The sequence below is a fragment of the Dendropsophus ebraccatus genome, chromosome 14, assembly GCF_027789765.1.
Source record: "Dendropsophus ebraccatus isolate aDenEbr1 chromosome 14, aDenEbr1.pat, whole genome shotgun sequence".
NCBI lineage: Eukaryota > Metazoa > Chordata > Amphibia > Anura > Hylidae > Dendropsophus > Dendropsophus ebraccatus.
The window spans coordinates 78,659,170-78,681,609 of record NC_091467.1 but is presented as its reverse complement, the minus strand read 5'-3'; the positions used below and the strand labels follow the sequence as shown (position 1 = coordinate 78,681,609).

The window sequence follows — 22,440 nt, the reverse complement described above, 5'->3', positions numbered from 1 at the left end:
GGTGGCTGTGAGTTATGTGGCCTATCCATCTCCGGTGCTGGCTGTGAGTTATGTGCCCTATCCATCTCCGCTGCCGGCTGTGAGTTATGTGGCCTATCCATCTTCTCTACCAGCTGTGAGTTATGTGCCCTATCCATCTCCGATGCATCCTGTGAGTTATGTATCCTATCAATCTCCGCTGCCGGCTGTGAGTTATGTGCCCTATCCATCTCCCCTGCCGGCTGTGAGTTATGTGGCCTATCCATCTCCGCTGCAGCCTGTGAGTTATGTGTCCTATCCATCTCCGGTGCATCGTGTGAGTTATGTGGCCTATCCATCTCCGGTGCATCGTGTGAGTTATGTGCCCTATCCATCTCCGCTGGCGGCTATGAGTTATGTGCCCTATCCATCTCCCCTGCCGGCTGTGAGTTAAGTGGCCTATCCATCTCCGCAGCAGCCTGTGAGTTATGTGGCCTATCCATCTCCGCTGCAGCCTGTGAGTTATGTGTCCTATCCATCTCCACTGCCGGCTGTGAGTTATGTGCCCTATTCATCCCCGCTGCCGGCTGTGAATAATGTGGCCTATCCGTCTCTGCTGCCGGCTGTGAGTTATGTGCCCTATCCATCTCCCCTGCCGGCTGTGAGTTATGTGCCCTATCTATCTCCGCTGTAGCCTGCGAGTTATGTGCCCTATCCATCTCCGCTGTAGCCTGTGAGTTATCTGTCCTATCCATCTCCGCTGCCAGCTGGCAGTTATGTGGCCTATCCATCTCAGCTGGCGGCTGGAAGTTATGTGTCCTATCCATCTCAGCTGGCAGCTGGGAGTTATGTGGCCTATCCATCTCCCCTGCCGGCTGTGAGTTATGTGCCCTATCTATCTCCGCTGTAGCCTGCGAGTTATGTGTCCTATCCATCTCAGCTGGCGGCTGGGAGTTATGTGCCCTATCCATCTCCGCTGCAGCCTGTGAGTTATGTGGCCTATCCATCTCCGCTGTAGCCTGTGAGTTATGTGGCCTATCCATCTCCGCTATAGCCTGTGAGTTATGTGTCCTATCCATCGCCGCTGCCGGCTGTGAGTTATGTGCCCTATCCATCTCCGCTGCCGGCTGTGAGTTATGTGGCCTATCCATCTCCTCTACCGGCTGTGAGTTATGTGGCCTAACCATCTTCAGTGCCGGCTGTGAGTTATGTGGCCTATCCATCTCCGCTGCCGGCTGTGAGTTATGTGGCCTATCTATCTCTGTTGCAGCCTGTGAGTTATGTGGCCTATCCATCTCCGCTGCCGGCTGTGAGTTATGTGGCCTATCCATCTCCGCTGCCGGCTGTGAGTTATGTGGCCTATCTATCTCTGTTGCAGCCTGTGAGTTATGTGCCATATCCATCTACGCTGTAGCCTGTTAGTTATGTGCCCTATCCATCTTCAGTGCCGGCTGTGAGTTATGTGGCCTATCCATCTCCGCTGCCGGCTGTGAGTTATGTGGCCTATCCATCTCCACTGTAGCCTGTGAGTTATGTGCCCTATCCATCTCCACTGTAGCCTGTGAGTTATGTATCCTATCCATCTCTGCTGCCGGCTGTGAGTTATGTATCCTATCTATCTCTGCTGCCGGCTGTGAGTTATGTGGCCTATCCATCTCCGCTGTAGCCTGTGAGTTATGTAACCTATCTATCTCTGCTGCCGGTTGTGAGTTATGTGGCCTATCCATCTCTGCTGCAGCCTGTGAGTTATGTGCCCTATCCATCTCCGTTGCTGGCTGTGAGTTATGTGGCCTATCCATCTCTGCTGCAGCCTGTGAGTTATGTATCCTATCCATCTCCGGTGCATCGTGTGAGTTATGTGGCCTATCCATCTCCGTTGCTGGTTGTGAGTTATGTGGCCTATCCATCTCAGCTGGCGGCTGGGAGTTATGTGCCCTATCCATCTCCTCTACCGGCTGTGAGTTATGTGGCCTATCCATCTCCGCTGGCGGCTGTGAGTTATGTGGCCTATCCATCTCCCCTGCCGGCTGTGAGTTATGTGCCCTATCTATCTCCGCTGTAGCCTGCGAGTTATGTGTCCTATCCATCTCAGCTGGCGGCTGGGAGTTATGTACCCTATCCATCTCCGCTGCAGCCTGTGAGTTATGTGGCCTATCCATCTCCGCTGTAGCCTGTGAGTTATGTGTCCTATCCATCTCCGCTGTAGCCTGTGAGTTATGTGTCCTATCCATCTTCAGTGCCGGCTGTGAGTTATGTGGCCTATCCATCTCCGCTGCCGGCTGTGAGTTATGTGGCCTATCCATCTCCACTGTAGCCTGTGAGTTATGTATCCTATCCATCTCCACTGCCGGCTGTGAGTTATGTATCCTATCTATCTCTGCTGCAGCCTGTGAGTTATGTGCCCTATCTATCTCCGCTGTAGCCTGTGAGTTATGTGCCCTATCTATCTCCGCTGCCGGCTGTGAGTTATGTGGCCTATCCATCTCCGCTGTAGCCTGTGAGTTATGTGCCCTATCTATCTCTGCTGCCGGCTGTGAGTTATGTGCCCTATCCGTCTCTGCTGCAGCCTGTGAGTTATGTGGCCTATCCATTTCCGCTGTAGCCTGTGAGTTATGTGGCCTATCCATCTCCGCTGTAGCCTGTGAGTTATGTGGCCTATCCATCTCCGCTGTAGCCTGTGAGTTATGTGCCCTATCCATCTCCGCTGCCGGCTGTGAGTTATGTGCCCTATCCATCTCCGCTGTAGCCTGTGAGTTATGTGGCCTATCAATCTCCGCTGTAGCCTGTGAGTTATGTGCCCTATCCATCTCCGCTGTAGCCTGTGAGTTATGTGCCCTATCCATCTCCGCTGTAGCCTGTGAGTTATGTGCCCTATCCATCTCCGCTGTAGCCTGTGAGTTATGTGCCCTATCCATCTCCGCTGTAGCCTGTGAGTTATGTGACCTATCTATCTCCGCTGTCCTTGGACTGTATCATGTTGTTGTTTGTATGATTATTATTATTACGATGGTTCTTATTATTATAATTTGAGTTGAGAGAAACCGATTCATACGCAACCAAACTGATCAGCAGTGTTATCCCTCCGGCTGCGGCTCCGTGCAGAGGGAGGAGACCGCCCGGGGACCTCTATAGCTGGATCCATGTTCTCCGGGTGGCATCTCCTCGGGCGGTCTCCTCCCTCTGCACGGAGCGGCAGCCGGAGGGATAACACTGCTGATCAGTTTGGTTCCGTATGAACCGGCTTCTCTCATTATAGGTGATGTTCCTACAGTGTTTTTTCCTGTCAGTTTTTTTTTTTTTTTTAAAGATGTTGGCTGTGGCTCAATGATTCTGGTTCAGGTGGTCTGATTATTATCATTACTATTATCACCATGACGATGATTATTATTACTATTATTATTACGATGACGATTGATTATAATTTATTACTATTATTACGATGATGATGATGATTGATGATTATTATTGTTATTATCTGATTTTTTTATCTTTTTCTCTACATAGTTTGAAAGAGACATCCTAAGTATCTGCCTGACGCTGCTGGACAGGAGTTCCGTCTACTCATCGGACGACTCTTTGAGGAGCGATCCCCTCCATGTGGGCAGGCTGATGTCCGCCATGGTGAGACCTGAGGGTTATAGGAGGAGGCGGCCATGAAACACAATTCCTACATCACATCTTACATCCCATCTCCTTTACTATTAGGTGAACAGCAATGATAATGACAATGGGGTGATAGTGGGAAGATGGAGCGGGGACTACAGCGGAGGCGTCAACCCCACCCAGTGGAACGGAAGTGTCACTATCCTGCGCCAGTGGATGCAGAGCGGACCGGTCAAATACGGACAATGCTGGGTGTATGCAGGAGTGCTCTGCACAGGTGCGTGTATGAGGGAGTGCTCTGCCCAGGTGCATGTATGAGGGAGTGCTCTGCACAGGTGCGTGTACGAGGGAGTGCTCTGCACAGGTGCGTGTACGAGGGAGTGCTCTGCACAGGTGCGTGTGTATATGGGAGTGCTCTGCCCAAGTGCGTGTATGAGGGAGTGCTCTGCACAGGTGCGTGTACGAGGGAGTGCTCTGCACAGGTGCGTGTACGAGGGAGTGCTCTGCACAGGTGCGTGTACGAGGGAGTGCTCTGCACAGGTGCGTGTACGAGGGAGTGCTCTGCACAGGTGCGTGTACGAGGGAGTGCTCTGCACAGGTGCGTGTACGAGGGAGTGCTCTGCACAGGTGCGTGTACGAGGGAGTGCTCTGCACAGGTGCGTGTATGAGGCAGTGCTCTGCACAGGTGCGTGTATGAGGGAATGTTCTGCACAGGTGCGTGTACGAGGGAGTTCTCTGCATAGGTGCGTGTACGAGGGAGTGCTCTGCACAGGTGTTTGTATTCAGGAGTGCTCTGCACAGGTGCGTGTGTATACAGGAGTGCTCTGCACAGGTGTGTGTGCAGGAATGCTCTGCCCAGGTGCGTGTGTATACAGGAGTGCTCTGCACAGGTGCGTGTGTATACAGGAGTGCTCTGCATAAGTGTGTGTATGAGGGAGTGCTCTGCCCAGGTGCGTGTATGAGGGAGTGCTCTGCCCAGGTGTGTGTGTGTGTATACAGGAGTGCTCTGAACAGGTGTGTGTATATGGGAGTGCTCTGCACAGGTGCGTGTGTATGCGGGAGTGCTCTGCCGAGGTGTGTGTGTGTATGCAGGAGTGCTCTGCCCAGGTGTGTGTATGCAGGAGTGCTCTGCAAAAGTGTGTGTGTACGGGAGTGCTCTGCCCTGGTGTGTGTATGTGGGAGTGCTCTGCACAGGTGTGTGGTACTCGAGGGGTACTGCCGAACAACTCCCAGTTGTCCTGCACTGCGCAGTGGAATACCTAGACTCAAAGTAACTTTGTCCCACTAGGGTCAGTACCCATGGCGGCTGAGGTAACTGCCCTGCACTTTTCAGAGAGGTTCCCAGCATGGACAAGGTGGTCCTTCTGTGGCTGCTCTCCCCTTGGTACTTTCTAACACTGCATAGTGGCTTGCACAGAGAGAATCTATGACTTGCTTGCTTCCTTGCACACTGACTCTCGACAGACTGACCACCTCCTCCCACCGGGAACTAACTCCTTCCAACTGGGGTCTGACTGAACCTTCCTGTGATTGGTGGGGGCTGTGTGAGCAAAAGAGAAAAAACAGAGGATAGTATGAAGACTGGAGGGAAAGCACCTGCACCTGCGAGTGGACAAAGGCAAGGAGGAAAGGCCAGCCGACTCTGTCCAAGGCCTTCTTGGAGTCACTACGTAGAAGTATGGTTGGGAGAGCTTCAAAATGGGCGTACTGAATAACGTTAATGGTTCTGGTGGTGTTATTGCCAGCCTCACTTGTGGGCGTGAAGCCCACCTGATCCAGATGGCCAGCCGACTCTGTCCAAGGCAAGGAGGAAAGGCCAGCGACTCTGTCCAAGGCAAGGAGGAAAGGCCAGCCGACTCTGTCCAAGGCAAGGAGGAAAGGCCAGCCTATAAAGACCAAGGCAAGGAGGAAAGGCCAGCCTATAACGACCAAGGCAAGGAGGAAAGGCCAGCCGACTCTGTCCAAGGCAAGGAGGAAAGGCCAGCCTATAAGGACCAAGGCAAGGAGGAAAGGCCAGCCAACTCTGTCCAAGGCAAGGAGGAAAGGCCAGCCGACTCTGTCCAAGGCAAGGAGGAAAGGCCAGCCGACTCTGTCCAAGGCAAGGAGGATAGGCCAGCCTTTAAAGACCAAGGCAAGGAGGAAAGGCCAGCCGACTCTGTCCAAGGCAAGGAGGAAAGGCCAGCCGACTCTGTCCAAGGCAAGGAGGAAAGGCCAGCGACTCTGTCCAAGGCAAGGAGGAAAGGCCAGCCTATAAAGACCAAGGCAAGGAGGAAAGGCCAGCCGACTCTGTCCAAGGCAAGGAGGAAAGGCCAGCCGACTCTGTCCAAGGCAAGGAGGAAAGGCCAGCCTATAAAGACCAAGGCAAGGAGGAAAGGCTAGCCGACTCTGTCCAAGGCAAGGAGGAAAGGCCAGCCGACTCTGTCCAAGGCAAGGAGGAAAAGCCAGCCTATAAAGACCAAGGCAAGGAGGAAAGGCCAGCCGACTCTGTCCAAGGCAAGGAGGAAAGGCCAGCCGACTCTGTCCAAGGCAAGGAGGAAAGGCCAGCGACTCTGTCCAAGGCAAGGAGGAAAGGCCAGCCTACTCTGTCCAAGGCAAGGAGGAAAGGCCAGCGACTCTGTCCAAGGCAAGGAGGAAAGGCCAGCCGACTCTGTCCAAGGCAAGGAGGAAAGGCCAGCCGACTCTGTCCAAGGCAAGGAGGAAAGGCCAGCCGACTCTGTCCAAGGCAAGGAGGAAAGGCCAGCCGACTCTGTCCAAGGCAAGGAGGAAAGGCCAGCCGACTCTGTCCAAGGCAAGGAGGAAAGGCCAGCCGACTCTGTCCAAGGCAAGGAGGAAAGGCCAGCGACTCTGTCCAAGGCAAGGAGGAAAGGCCAGCCGACTCTGTCCAAGGCAAGGAGGAAAGGCCAGCCTATAAAGACCAAGGCAAGGAGGAAAGGCCAGCCTATAACGACCAAGGCAAGGAGGAAAGGCCAGCCGACTCTGTCCAAGGCAAGGAGGAAAGGCCAGCCTATAAGGACCAAGGCAAGGAGGAAAGGCCAGCCAACTCTGTCCAAGGCAAGGAGGAAAGGCCAGCCGACTCTGTCCAAGGCAAGGAGGAAAGGCCAGCCGACTCTGTCCAAGGCAAGGAGGATAGGCCAGCCTTTAAAGACCAAGGCAAGGAGGAAAGGCCAGCCGACTCTGTCCAAGGCAAGGAGGAAAGGCCAGCCGACTCTGTCCAAAGCAAGGAGGAAAGGCCAGCCGACTCTGTCCAAGGCAAGGAGGAAAGGCCAGCCGACTCTGTCCAAGGCAAGGAGGAAAGGCCAGCTGACTCTGTCCAAGGCCTTCTTGGAGTCACTAGATAGAAGTATGGTTGGGAGAGCTTCAAAATGGGCGTACTGAATAATGTTAATGGTTCTGGTGGTGTTATTGCCAGCCTCACTTGTGGGCATAAAGCCCACCTGATCCAGATGAATGATAGGTTAGACAGGAAGCAAGGATTCAGGCAAAAGGAAGGATCTTTGGGAATGACAGTCATGTGCGTTACAAAAACAACATTAGTGCTGGAAAACCCCTTTAAGCGTCCACATTTATTAGCACTGCAGTCCAAGGAAAGGACTTTAGGCCAAATTTCTTAGAGGCCTAAGAATCCTATAGGGTTACATAGGGGCCGAATGACATCACATCCTATATGGTTACATCACATCCTATAGGGTTACATCACATCCTATATGGTTACATCACATCCTATATGGTTACATAGCAGCCGAATGACATCACATCCTATATGGTTACATCACATCCTATATGGTTACATAGGAGCCGAATGACATCACATCCTATATGGTGACATCACATCCTATAGGGTTACATCACATCCTATATGGTTACATAGGGGCTGAGTGACATCACATCCTATAGGGTTACATCACATCCTATATGGTTACATAGGGGCCGAATGACATCACATCCTATATGGTTACATAGGGGCTGAGTGACATCACATACTATATGGTTACATCACATCCTATATGGTTACATAGGGGCCGAATGACATCACATCCCATATGGTGACATCACATCCTATATGGTTTCTCAGTTCTTAGGTGTCTCGGAATTCCTGCTCGTTTGATCATTAACTTTGAATCGGCTCACGACACTGATCGGAATCTTATTGTTGATAACTATTACGATGCCAGCGGGAAGAAGGACAACTCCAGGACGGACGACAGCGTATGGTAAGGTTATATTACAGAGATGGGGGGGGGGGGGGGCTATGGGGTCTGGTCCCGGCCATCATTCCTATAAGATATCATCCATAGCTGTGTCCGTCCGCAATGCTTTTCACTGAAGCTCTGCCTGTTCAGGGTGACGGGGGTGCAGGCGGCTGCACCCCGTGAAATAATCAGAAACTAATAGTAATCAATAAGCAAAAAAGATGGTGAATACCAAAGCAAATCAGCCAGGAAATCCACATGAATCCCGTCCTAAGAGGAAAAGCAGAAGACTGGCGGCTATTACACAAGAAGATGGGGTCACAGCCCCACTATGGGGGGTCACAGCTTCTCTATGGGGGGGGGGTGTCACAGCTTCTCTATGGGGGGTGTCACAGCTCCTCTATGGGGGGTGTCACAGCCCCACTATGGGGGGGTCACAGCTTCTCTATGGGGGGTGTCACGGCTCCTCTATGGGGGGGGGGGTCACGGTTCCTCTATGGGGGGGTTCACGGCTCCTCTATGGGGGGGGTCACGGCTCTTCTATGGGGGGGTGTCACAGCTCCTCTATGGGGGGGGGGGGGTCACCGCTCGGCTGGATCATTGTCTTGTCTTATCTCCTCAGGAATTTCCATGCATGGGATGAGATGTGGTCGACCAGGAAGGACCTTGGATCTTTTTATGATGGATGGCAGGTTCTGGATGCAACTCCCCAAGAACCAAGCGGAGGTAATGACCCTCACAGCATAATAATAGTATAATATCAAACTGTATAATTGTGGTGTCCCATCACGGGTGTTGCTCTTGGTTACACCCTTTGCAAAAGTCTTTACTCATATTTGTAAGTGGTGATGTAGCAGTACCAATGTCTTACCACTAGATGTCCAGATATTGCACAGCTGTAGAAGCTAAAGGGTTATTGTTTCTCTTATGTACCACATGGACCTGTACACCAATGAGAGTTCTTTCTTCTTCTTTTCTATCATCTTTCTCTTTATATCTGCTACACACACTCACAGCGCAGCTTACATGCGCTGTAGTAAGGAAGTCACATGGGTAGAGGAAGTGTAAAGGTCTTTTACTTTGGATTTTGTAGAGGAAGGACGCAAGCTAAGATGTTCCCTACAGCAGTCAAGTTGGGCCCTGGCTCCTGCCAGGTCCCCCAGTCTAGTAGTGTGTGGTCTAGACATTGAGCAGAGCACATGCATATGTGAGACCTAGACACAGTTTTCCCTCAAGCAACCCTATTACACACTATGCAGTGTTAAGTCGCTACTAGAGAGGACAAGTCACAGATTATCTCAACCCACGCCAAGAACCATGAGCACAGTGCAGGACAGTATCCATAAGAAGTAAAGGAACTGATCCAGATAGAGCAAAGTTGCTAGAAGCCTAGGTACTCTATCTCGCAGCACAGGTGTAAGCAGGGAACCCTCAGCATACCGCTCATCTCAGGTAGCAGGGTCTGGGGCTTGTGTCACCCTCTAGGACAGGTCGCCGAAAACTGGTGGGCAATAAGTGGTGCGAAAACCAAGGAGTCAAAACAGGGGCAAAGGTATTCTTTCTACTTTAAAATATTCAGCATATTCTACCTCTAAAGTTCTGGCAGAGAACAGTACTACTCGGGTTGGGACTCCCTGGACATCCTCCTCTCTACTTTTCTGAACTTTCTACCTCTCAGCACGCAACCCAGTCAGCACAAGTGTATCTCCTCTTCCACCTCTTCAACTGTGGTTCTTAAAAGAGGATGTACCATCAGGTACATCCTCTTTAATCTGCCCCACGGATCGAACAGCACTGTCACGGTGAAGCCGGTGCCGCGGTCCATTTTTCGAACCGCGGCCCGGTTCCAGTCTACGGCGTCGTTCTATGCACGGGTCCCGGGCTGGGGTGAAGCACTGTAGGCGGGCCCGCCTCCAGTAAGAGGGAATTCCCTCCCCTTTATGACACGGCTCCCTTAGAATGAATGGAGCCGCGTCATATAGGGGAGGGAATTCTCTCCCACTGGGGGCGGGCCAGCTGTCCTCCAGTGCTTGAGCACACCGTGTGCCATACACGGGAACCGGGCTGCGGTTCGAAAAACAGACCGCGGCACCGGCTTCCCCGTGATGGCGCCATTCCATTCATGGGTCAGATTAAAGAGGATGTACCTGGTGGTACATCCTCTTTAACCAAGCACTGACACAGTAATCACACTTTCCTTGAGTTATCTCCCCTTTCTGTGGGTGGCAGTGCCAATAGTCCAGGTGGGTCACTACTCCACTCCGGACCACCGTGATAGTTATCCAAGGGACCCCCTCACAGCCCGGCAGGTCAGTGACCACAGGGAAAAAAGGTGTAGCCAGCCCACCTAAAATAAAAGCAGGTGTGCCTCCATACCTGTGTGCCCAACCTAGCCAGAATCCTGCTCCACACTGATGAGGAGCAACACCCCGAAGCAGATGTATGTGGATGGTTACCCGGCCTTGGTTCTTCCCTTGTCATTACATTGACTTATAGGGCCACTTAATATGGTGGTTTTGGTGGTTTCCTAACAGCAGCTGCCCCTTGGCTGGGTCCTTCCCGGAGGAATATCTGGCTAGTCCTGTGTTTTGAGACTCTTCAATGAGGCTCCACGGACTCCTCTTTTGCATATTCATGTTTCCCAGGGGGCAATGCACCTAGGTCTTCACTGTATTGAGCGCTTTCACTAGCAGCCGTCAGTGTTGTTGTTTGGCTGGTCTCCCTGAGATCAGTGATCTGTTTCTCTTATGGCTCTACTAGGCATTGCTCCCACCTAGCCAGAATCCTGCTCCACACTGATGAGGGGCAGCACCCCGGGGCAGATGTATGTGGATGGTTACCTGGCCTTGGTTTATCCCTTGTCATTACATTGACTTATAGGGCCACTTAATATGGTGGATTTGGTGGTTTCCTTACAGGAGCTGCCCCTTGGCTGGGTCCTTCCCGGAGGGATATCTGGCTAGTCCTGGGTTTTGAGACTCTTCAATGAGGCTCCACAGGCTCCTCTTTTGCATACTCATGTGTGCCCAACCGGGGCGTCACAACAAATCTTCAACGGCAGAGTACTACACCACCAGCTGCGCCACCACATAATAACAGCATAAGAAACTGTATGATATTATAGTATAATAGCAGTATAATAGCAGTGTAATAATAGTATAATAGCAGCATAACAAACTGTATAATAGCATAATAACTGTATAATAAACAGTATAATAACAGCATAATAACTGTATAATAAGAAACTGTGTAATAACATAATAACCGTATAATAAACTGTATAATAACAGTGCTCTGCTGGTTGCCGTCAAACCCGTCTAGCCACCCGCAACCAAAAAAGTAAAAAAATAAAATAAAATAAAAATTTGTTTGTTTGTGATCAGCTGTTCTATTTGAGGCGAAGTCAGCGCTCCACAAAAGCTGTCCGTTTGTGCTCTGCTGGTGGCCGTCAACCCCGGCTAGCTGCCCGCAACCAAAAAAGTAAAAAAAAAAGTAAAAAAAAAATAAAAAAAGTTTGTTTCTTTGTTTGTGTTAAGCTGTTCTATTTGAGGCGAAGTCAGCGCCCCACAAAAGCTGTCCGTTTGTGCTCTGCTGGTTGCCGTCAAACCCCTCTAGCCACCCGCAACCAAAAAAGTTTAAAAAAAAAAAAATGTTTTTTGGGGATAACCTGTAAATTTCTTCTTTGCTGGGTGCCTCCAACCCACAGAGCAATAGTCACTGAAAATTTGTGCCTTCTGCCCAATAGATTATTTATTTTTCAAAATTTACACAAACCAAAGAACTATGTCCAAGCGTCCTACATCGAGCACTTCCCAGGCAAGGACTGCAACGGCAGGCGGTGAGGGTAGGAGAAGTGGCAGCACCAGGCCCGGTGGCAGCCGGGGCAACAGGCGTGGCAGCAGGGTGCAGCTACCCCAGACACCCAGTGGTTCTGTAAGAACCACACAGCCAGCGGTTCTAGATTGGCTTACCCAATCCTCCAGTTCCACTGCCCAAAGCTCCCAAACGAGGTCGGCTGGATCATCCGACACCACCCTTACATGGGACGGTCGGCGACAGTCCTCTGCCCCGTCCCGTTATTAATATGCCACCCACCTCTGGGGCACCTTCTGCCAGGGAACTGTTGGCAAATCTTGATCTGCCTTTGGATTCTCTACCACATTTTAGTGATGATGAGGAGGAGGATGAGGTAGTCTCCCAAAGGCAGCAGGTGGAACGTGCAGAGGCTGCAGAGGAGGTGTTGGCTGTTAGCCAGGGAGGGGCATCCAGTGCCACACCTGAGATCCTGTCCCAGCCACTGGAGGACACTAGCAGTGGTGGTGATGATGATGTCGCTGATCGGACGTGGCGCCCCCATGCACCATTATCCTCAGTGTCATCAGGGGAGGAAAGTGAGGTGCTACCGAAGCAGCAACATCCCACTGGTGCAAGGAAGCGAGGCACAAGAGGGAGGGGTAGAAGACAACCTACCAGGCAGAGTCACTTACCTCCAAGCCTTGGTCCTGAGAGGGGACCCTCAGGCAGCAGTGGCAGCCAACAGGCCGCAAGACCCCCCGTGGCTGGCAGCAAACCACGGTCCTCTGTCGTCTGGCAGTTCTTTCGGCTGGGGACAGATAAGCACATCGCTCTGTGCCTGCTGTGCAATGAGAGGGTCAGTCGTGGCAGGGGTGATAATCTTGGGACAACATCCATGAGGAAGCACATGGAAAGGCAACACCAACAGGCCTGGAAAAACCGTGACCCCAATACCCCCTCCTGTCAGGATGCACCATACACTGCAGATCCCATCATGCAGCATCCTGTCATGGAGCTCAGGCCTCGTCAGCCTCAGGTGCCAGCAGCAGCACAGTCTCACTGCCATGTACACCCCTAATGAGGCAACAATCCCTGACCGAGTCCATGGGCAAACGTCAGGTGTACTGCAGCAGCCATCCCATGGCACAGAAACTGGCCGGACACCTGGTTAAGCTGCTGGTGCTTCAGTCCCTGCCATTTAATCTTGTGGACTCCCAGCCTTTCAGGGATTTCATGGCGTGTGCGCACCCCAGAGGGCGAGTCCCCAGCCGCCACTACTTCTCTGGCAAAGCTGTCCCATCACTGCACAGTTATGTGAAGAGAGAGGTTGGCGACTCATTGGGACTCTCGGTGTCCAAGACCGTGCTGATGTCTTGTCCTCTAATTATGGGCAAGGCCAGTACATGTCCGTTACTGCCCATTGGGTCAACATCCTCCCAGGAGACCATCAGAAAGTTGGCCCATTCTTGCCACTGTCACCTCCACGGTGCTTTAGGGGGCCAGCAGCGGGTAGCACAAGTTCTGCCTCCACCACCACTGCAGTCCAACCTGACCCAGTATCTTACCACCGATGTCAGGCCCGCCGCTCTCAGGCTGTCCTCCATTTGGTGAGCCTGGGTCAACAAAGCCACAGTGGGCAGGAACTCCTCCGGACCATCAGGGAGGAGATAGCTGAATGGCTGACCCCACGTCGACTAACGGTGGGAAGTGTCGTAGCGGACAATGGGAGGAACATTGCGGGGAGGGCTGACTCATACACCTTGTATGGCACATGTGATCAACCTCATAGTGCAGAGGTTTCTCCAATCATTTCATGCACTACATGACCTTCTGAGGATGTCACGTAGTGTGTGCAAACATTTCAGCCACTCCTACGCTGCAAGGAACACCCTGCTCAGAATCCAGAGACAGCGCGGTATGCCCCAATATCGGCTAATCTGCGACGTGCCAACCCGCTGGAATTCTGCCCTCCATATTCTCGACCGCCTGTACGAGCAAAGGTCAGCCGTAACAGACTACCTCATGGGGCAATCAAGCAGCTTCACGCCACACTGCGACTTCCCGCATTAACTGCCAGTGTGTTACTTGGAAGTCTGACAATTGTTGATCCCTTTTGAGGACGCGACTCTCTTTGTGAGCAGGCAGGACTATGGGATCAACAACATCATCTTACTCCTCCATGTTCTGGAAAGTGCGCTGACCAACATCATCAGCGAGGATTCCCAGGCCACAACTCCAAGGCTGAACATCGCCTTGAGCCCAGAGCTGGATGAAGTGCAGATGGAAGTTGAGGAGGAGGAAGATGTCTACGCCCAGCCATTCCACACACCGCCACCTGGCTTCTCTGCCTCTCCATCACAGGAGGACATGGAGGATGAGGTGGTAGAGGAAGAGGTGGAAGACCCCAGCAGACCCTGGAACTACACCGAGGACAGTGGAGAGGAGAGGCGGTCATTGTCCTAGGTGAAGATGGCAAGGTGTCTGCGGGAGTGTCTGTGGAATGATAGCCGGATTGTGGACATCCGCCAGAGGGACCAATACTGGCTGGCCACCCTGTTGGACCCTCGCTTCCGCCACAAAATGGCAGAATTCTTCCCGCCATCACAGAGGGAGGCTAAACTGGTGTACTACAGGGACATGCTCACCAGTCAGTTGGTCTCAACTTACCGAGACCAGCCAGGTTCCCAGACACCACCACTAGTGGAGGCGTCAGAAGTCGCTACAGCCTGCAAGCCCTCATGAGCGATTTCATGCAGCCAGCTGGTGAAGAAAGGACACAGCACCGGACTCATGGCGTGGACCAGCATGAGCTCAGCCACCAGGTCACTGCCTACCTTGATTCCACCCTGCCCCAAAGTGTCAATGACCCCGTGCAGTACTGAAGCCCCAAAGTGGCAGCGACCCCGTGCAGTACTGGGCAGAAAAACTTGACATTTGGCCTCAACTGGCAGAGTTTTCCTTGGCTCTGCTGTCCTGCCCAGCCAGTAGTGTAGCGTCAGAGAGAGTATTTAGCGCGGCGGGTAACATCATAACACCGCAAAGAACGAGGCTCTCTTGCGTCAGTGTGGAGATGCTCACTTTTGTTAAGATGAATCGTGCCTGGATTACATCGGATTATACCACCCCCCTGCCTGATGTGAATGACTAAGTCATCAGTCACCCGTCTTGCATGGCAATCCGTGTGTCCAAGAAATTGATGTTAATATCCTAAATATGTGCCCAACGTAAAAATCAGTAATTTAACTTAAGTAATGTTCCCCTCTTAGACCCCAAATTTTTTTAAAAATCACCTTAAAAATTCCTAACCTAATTCGGATACATTTGAAATAACAGATCCCCATTTCCAAATTTGATGCCCATGGTGTGTTGGCCATTTAACATCTCCACACCAGATTAATGCCTCACACCAGTGCACCGTCCAACCCATACCCCAAGAACAGTAGCAACCCTAAAACAATCCCCACGACTATGCTTCACAAATGTGTGGATTTCACCTTTTGTGAACTATAGCCGTGGGGTTCTATCCCTGGCACCCGTGCCAAGGAACACTACTCACCATTTTGTGAGCGGGTACTAACTGTTCTTGAGGTATTTTGTGGATATCATGAGAGTAGTGAAATCTTGCACCACAAATCCCGATGGAGTTCTTCTGTGTGCAAATGATTTCAAGCCTCTCATGCAGTCACGCGTGGAATAAGGCTGTCTATGGGGTATATATCACAGAGGCTGCTGTCCTTCAACTGTGATATAAAAAAACACCACAGTTACAAACAGTTGCTGAAAGGCCGGTTATCTTGCCTTATTTACGGGGGTCTTTACAATAGGAGGCTTTTTGTGGTTCCCTGCTGGCTAAAATCCACAGCGCATCGTTGGCTGATTTTATGCCACCTTCAGTACTATTGGGCTGGGCGCAAATACCCGGCCGGCACCCTATACTGAATGCTATTTGGTGAACGGTATAAAAAGGCCCTGTGGATTTTACTCAGCAGACCCGCAGCCACATGTGAAGGTTCCCATAGGGTGAGGTTTTCTGGGAGTGACAAAAGCGAGGGCGGGAGGTCACTCCCATACCCCATCAGGGGTTTTCCCCTACCCACTTTAAAAGATAAGTCCAGGCAGTCAATAACTTTCTGTACCCTTACTTGACCCAGAAACTTATTAATTGACCGGACTTATCCTTTAAGCCAGCTGGTGACAGCACTTAAAAAACACAAAAGCATACATCCATTGGATTGGACGCTACACTCGGTTAGGACATCAAACTGGTGTTAAGAAAATAATATATATATATATGTATCGCCAACAGCCATAGGCCCAGATCCAACAGGTTTAACACCAGAGTAGTTGCGTCAATTTGTAAAGCAAGTGCAAGTGAGGTGTCAATTTAATGAAAATTGGACACGTATTTTTGGATAGTGGAGCTGGGGTAAAGCCTTCTTGAATCTGTGCCTTTTTATATGTCCTTTCTTCACCTCATGGATTCTGAGGGTGAGGTTCTCTGTCTATTTTACCGTATCAGTATCCTGCTAGACTAGGTGTAATGTTAGAGGGGGTTGACTGTCCTGTGCTGAACTCTACATTAACATGTTGTCATGTTTAAAGAATGATTTTTACACACATGCATATCCTTAGCTTCAAACTTTAGTTGTCTGTACTAGGTCCTTCTGGGTCCAAAAGAATACTACTCCTACTAATGCCCCCACCGTCAATTGTCTATTTGGAAACATACTGGGTGGAAGCTGCCATCTCAGCTGGTCTGTTTGTAACAATACTGGCCTGAGAGCCATCAACTGCTGCCTCCTCCTGCTCCTCAACTGGTCTGTTTGTAACAATACTAGCCTGGAAGCCATCAACTGCTGCCGCCTCCTGCTCCTCAACTGGTCTGTTTGTAACAATACTAGCCTGAGAGCCATCAACTGCTGCCTCCTCCTGCTCCTCAACTGGTCTGTTTGTAACAATACTAGCCTGGAAGCCATCAACTGCTGCCTCCTCCTGCTCCTCAACTGGTCTGTTTGTAACAATACTAGCCTGAGAGCCATCAACTGCTGCCTCCTCCTGCTCCTCAACTGGTCTGTTTGTAACAATACTGGCCTGGGAGCCATCAACTGCTGCCTCCTCCTGCTCCTCAACTGGTCTGTTTTAAATAATACTGACATGGAATCAATCAAATGCTGCCTCATCCTCCTCCTCAAGTAACCGCTCCTCTATAATCCTGGCCTGGAATAGATCAACTGCTGCCTCATCCTCCTCAAGTAGCCTCTCCTCCATAATACTGGCCTGAAATCGATCAACTGCTGCCTCCTCCTCAAGTAGCCTCTCCTCGATTATACTGGCCTGGAATAGATCAACTGCTGCCTCCTCCTGCTCTTCTAGTAGTCGGTTTTTAATTATACTGGCCTAGAATCGATCAACTGCTGCCTCCTCTTCCTCAAGTAGCCTCTCCTCGATAAGACTGGCCTGGACTCAATCAACTGCTGCCTCCTCCTCATCAAGTAGCCTGTCCTCAATAATCCTGGCCTGGAATCGATCAACTGCTGCCTCCTCCTCATCAAGTAGCCTCTCCTCGATAATACTGGCCTGGAGTCGATCAACTGCTGCCTCCTCCTCATCAAGTAGCCTCTCCTCGATAATACTGGCCTGGAGTCGATCAACTGCTGCCTCCTCCTCATCAAGTAGCCTCTCCTCAATAATACTGGCCTGGAATCAATCAACTGCTGCCTCCTCCTCATATAGCCTCTCCTCAATAATACTGGCCTGGAATCAATCAACTGCTGCCTCCTCCTCATATAGCCTCTCCTCAATAATACTGGCCTGGAATCAATCAACTGCTGCCTCCTCCTCAATAATACTGGACTGGAATCAATCAACTGCTGCCTCCTCCTGCTGATCAACTTGTCTCTGCTCGCCTCTCAGTTGTTGAGAAATCTACTGCTGCCTCCTCCTTGTTCTCGACTTGTCTCTTCTCAACAATACTGGCCTGGGTGCAATCAAGTGCTGCCGCATCCTCCTTGTAAACTTTTTTTTCCAATATTTTTTTTCATTATTTTTGCACTTTTAATCACTATATTTTATTAATTTTATTCCTATTATTATTATTATTATATTTTTTTTATCTCATTATTTTTGGAAATTTTTTTCCCACTTTTTTCATTGTAATAGCAACTGCAATTAAACGAAACTATATCCTATTACACTCCCACTATTGTAGCTGCAATTATTCAGCCATTAGAGCAAGGTTCGTTTTCGGTTCGGACCGTTCCGAAATTCACGAAAGTTCGCCGAATCGAACCGAACTTTTCAAAAGTTTGCTCATCCCTACCTAATAGTATAATAAGAATACTGATAGAAACAGAAGTGGCACTCACCGCTTGTAACCAAATATCCTCTTTATTGTAGTCGTCATACACTCAGCATAGAAGCGACAAACCTCTAAACGACAAATGTTTTTGCGCTCAGCCGCACTTCGTCAGGTTGAGGACAACAGCGTAATAACAAACTGTATAATATTATTATAGTATAATAGGAGTGCTCCGGCTGCTCGCTCCATAGTAAGCAGTGAAGAGTTATGATGCGGGCGCGCACGGATGGGCCCACAACAGAACTCTGCCGCTGCAAAGATCATCCGGGTCACGGAACGGCCGGTCTCTTACTGTGTGTGCACATTGCCTTAATGTGTGACTCTCCCCGCTTCCTATAGGTATATACCGCCTTAATGTGTGACTCTCCCCGCTTCCTATAGGTATATACCGCCTTACCATGTGTGACTCTCCCCGCTTCCTATAGGTATATACCGCCTTACCATGTCTCTCCCCGCTTCCTATAGGTATATACCGCCTTACCATGTGACTCTCCCCGCTTCCTATAGGTATATACCGCCTTAATGTGTGACTCTCCCCGCTTCCTATAGGTATATACCGCCTTACCATGTGACTCTCCCCGCTTCCTATAGGTATATACCGCCTTACCGTGTCTCTCCCCGCTTCCTATAGGTATATACCGCCTTACCGTGTGTCTCTCCCCGCTTCCTATAGGTATATACTGCCTTACCGTGTGACTCTCCCCGCTTCCTATAGGTATATACCGCCTTAATGTGTGACTCTCCCCGCTTCCTATAGGTATATACCGCCTTAATGTGTGACTCTCCCCGCTTCCTATAGGTATATACTGCCTTACCGTGTGACTCTCCCCGCTTCCTATAGGTATATACCGCCTTACCGTGTGACTCTCCCCGCTTCCTATAGGTATATACCGCCTTACCGTGTGACTCTCCCCGCTTCCTATAGGTATATACCGCCTTACCATGTGACTCTCCCCGTTTCCTATAGGTATATACCGCCTTACCGTGTGACTCTCCCCGCTTCCTATAGGTATATACCGCCTTACCGTGTGACTCTCCCCGCTTCCTATAGGTATATACCGCCTTACCATGTGACTCTCCCCGCTTCCTATAGGTATATACCGCCTTACCATGTGACTCTCCCCGTTTCCTATAGGTATATACCGCCTTACCATGTGACTCTCCCCGTTTCCTATAGGTATATACCGCCTTACCGTGTGACTCTCCCCGCTTCCTATAGGTATATACCGCCTTACCATGTGACTCTCCCCGCTTCCTATAGGTATATACCGCCTTACCATGTGACTCTCCCCGTTTCCTATAGGTATATACCGCCTTACCATGTGACTCTCCCCGTTTCCTATAGGTATATACCGCCTTACCGTGTGACTCTCCCCGCTTCCTATAGGTATATACCGCCTTACTGTGTGACTCTCCCCGTTTCCTATAGGTATATACCGCCTTACCATGTGACTCTCCCCGCTTCCTATAGGTATATACCGCCTTACCATGTGACTCTCCCCGTTTCCTATAGGTATATACCGCTTTACCATGTGACTCTCCCCGCTTCCTATAGGTATATACCGCCTGGGACCGTGCTCTTTGAAGGCTGTGAAGGAAGGAGACGTGGACCTCCAGTATGACACGCCATTCGTGTTTGCGGAGGTGAACGCGGATACAAATCACTGGGTGACGTATGAGGACGGGACCACAAAGCTGATCTATTCTGAGTCTCAGGCCGTCGGGTGGAACACCAGCACCAAGGCGGTCGGCTCCTTCACCCGCGCCGACGTCACCAATAACTACAAGTACCCTGAAGGTGACGTCTTATTATACATTATATATGGTGGTAATGGGCACTGATGGCGGATATGCCCCCCCAGTCACACACATTACACACTGTACACATCTGCCGGGGTAATGTACCATATACAATGGACAGTAGACATACATATTACACTACGTACAGGTAATACTACATACAGGTAATACACACTACATACTGGTAATATACACTATATACAGGTAATATACACTACATACTGGTAATATACACTATATACAGGTAATATACACTACATACTGGTAATATACACTATATACAGGTAATATACACTACATACAGGTAATACTACATACAGGTAATATACACTATATACAGGTAATACTACATACAGGTAATACACACTACATACAGGTAATATACACTATATACAGGTAATATACACTACATACTGGTAATATACACTATATACAGGTAATATACACTACATACTGGTAATATACACTATATACAGGTAATATACACTACATACTGGTAATATACACTACATACTGGTAATATACACTATATACAGGTAATATACACTATATACAGGTAATATACACTACATACTGGTAATACACACTATATACAGGTAATACACACTACATACAGGTAATACACACTACATACAGGTAATACTATACACAGGTAATATACACTATATACAGGTAATACTACATACAGGTAATATACACTATATACAGGTAATATACACTACATACAGGTAATATACACTACATACAGATAATACTATATACAGGTAATATACACTACATACAGGTAATATACACTACATACAGGTAATATACACTATATACAGGTAATACTACATACAGGTAATACACACTACATACTGGTAATATACACTACATACAGGTAATATACACTACATACAGGTAATACACACTATATACAGGTAATATACACTACATACACTATATACAGGTAATATACACTACATGCAGGTAATATACATACAGGTAATACACACTACATACAGGTTATACTACATACAGGTAATACTGCATACAGGTAATACTATATACAGGTTATACACACCACATACAGATAATACTATATACAGGTAATATACACTACGTACAGGTAATATACACTACGTACAGGTAATATACACCACATACAGATAATACTATATACAGGTAATATACACAACGTACAGGTAATATACACTACGTACAGGTAATATACACCACATACAGGTAATATACACTATATACAGGTAATATACACTACATACAGGTAATATACACTACATACTGGTAATATACACTACATACAGGTAATATACACTATATACAGGTAATATACACTATATACAGGTAATATACACTACATACTGGTAATACACACTATATACAGGTAATACACACTACATACAGGTAATACACACTACATGCAGGTAATATACACTATGTACAGGTGATACACACTACATACAGGTAATACACACTACATACTGGTAATATACACTACATACAGGTAATATACACTACATACAGGTAATACACACTACATACAGGTAATATACACTACATACACTATATACAGGTAATATACACTACATACAGGTAATACACACTACATGCAGGTAATATACATACAGGTAATACACACTATATACAGGTAATACACACTACATACTGGTAATATACACTACATACAGGTAATATACACTACATACAGGTAATACACACTACATACAGGTAATACTACATACAGGTAATACACACTACATACTGGTAATATACACTACATACAGGTAATATACACCACATACAGGTAATACACACTACATACAGGTAATACTACATACAGGTAATACACACTATATACAGGTAATATACACTACATACAGGTAATACACACTACATACAGGTAATATACACTATATACAGGTAATACACACTATATACAGGTAATACTATATACAGGTAATACTACATACAGGTAATATACACTATGTACAGGTAATATACACTATATACAGGTAATATACACTACATACTGGTAATATACACTATATACAGGTAATATACACTACATACTGGTAATATACACTACATACAGGTAATACACACTACATACAGGTAATACACACTACATGCAGGTAATATACACTACATACAGGTAATATACACTACATACAGGTAATACTACATACAGGTAATATACACTATGTACAGGTAATACACACTACATACAGGTAGTATACATACAGGTAATACACACTACATACAGGTTATACACACCACATACAGATAATACTATATACAGGTAATATACACTACGTACAGGTAATATACACTACGTACAGGTTATACACACCACATACAGATAATACTATATACAGGTAATATACACAACGTACAGGTAATATACACTACGTACAGGTAATATACACCACATACAGGTAATACTACATACAGGTAATACACACTACATACAGGTAATAAACACTACATACAGGTAATACTACATACAGGTAATACACACTACATACAGGTAATACTACATACAGGTAATACTATATACAGGTAATATACACTATATACAGGTAATACTACATACAGGTAATATACACCACATACAGGTAATACACACTACATACAGGTAATACTATATACAGGTAATATACACTACATACAGGTAATACACACTACATACAGGTAATATACACTATATACAGGTAATATACACCACATACAGGTAAT

At 48.4% G+C, this 22,440-nt stretch overlaps 1 protein-coding gene across 1 annotated transcript in view; it reads left to right on the top strand.

Moving 5' to 3' along the window:
* Positions 1–22,440, top strand: part of LOC138771704 (protein-glutamine gamma-glutamyltransferase E-like) — a 157,938-nt gene that overhangs the window by 68,355 nt on the left and 67,143 nt on the right. Inside the window, exons 5-9 of the mRNA XM_069951613.1 lie at positions 3,463–3,579; positions 3,664–3,838; positions 7,634–7,772; positions 8,374–8,477; positions 19,460–19,702. Coding sequence (XP_069807714.1) covers positions 3,463–3,579; positions 3,664–3,838; positions 7,634–7,772; positions 8,374–8,477; positions 19,460–19,702 — 778 coding nt within the window. The remainder of the gene's footprint in view (positions 1–3,462; positions 3,580–3,663; positions 3,839–7,633; positions 7,773–8,373; positions 8,478–19,459; positions 19,703–22,440) is intronic.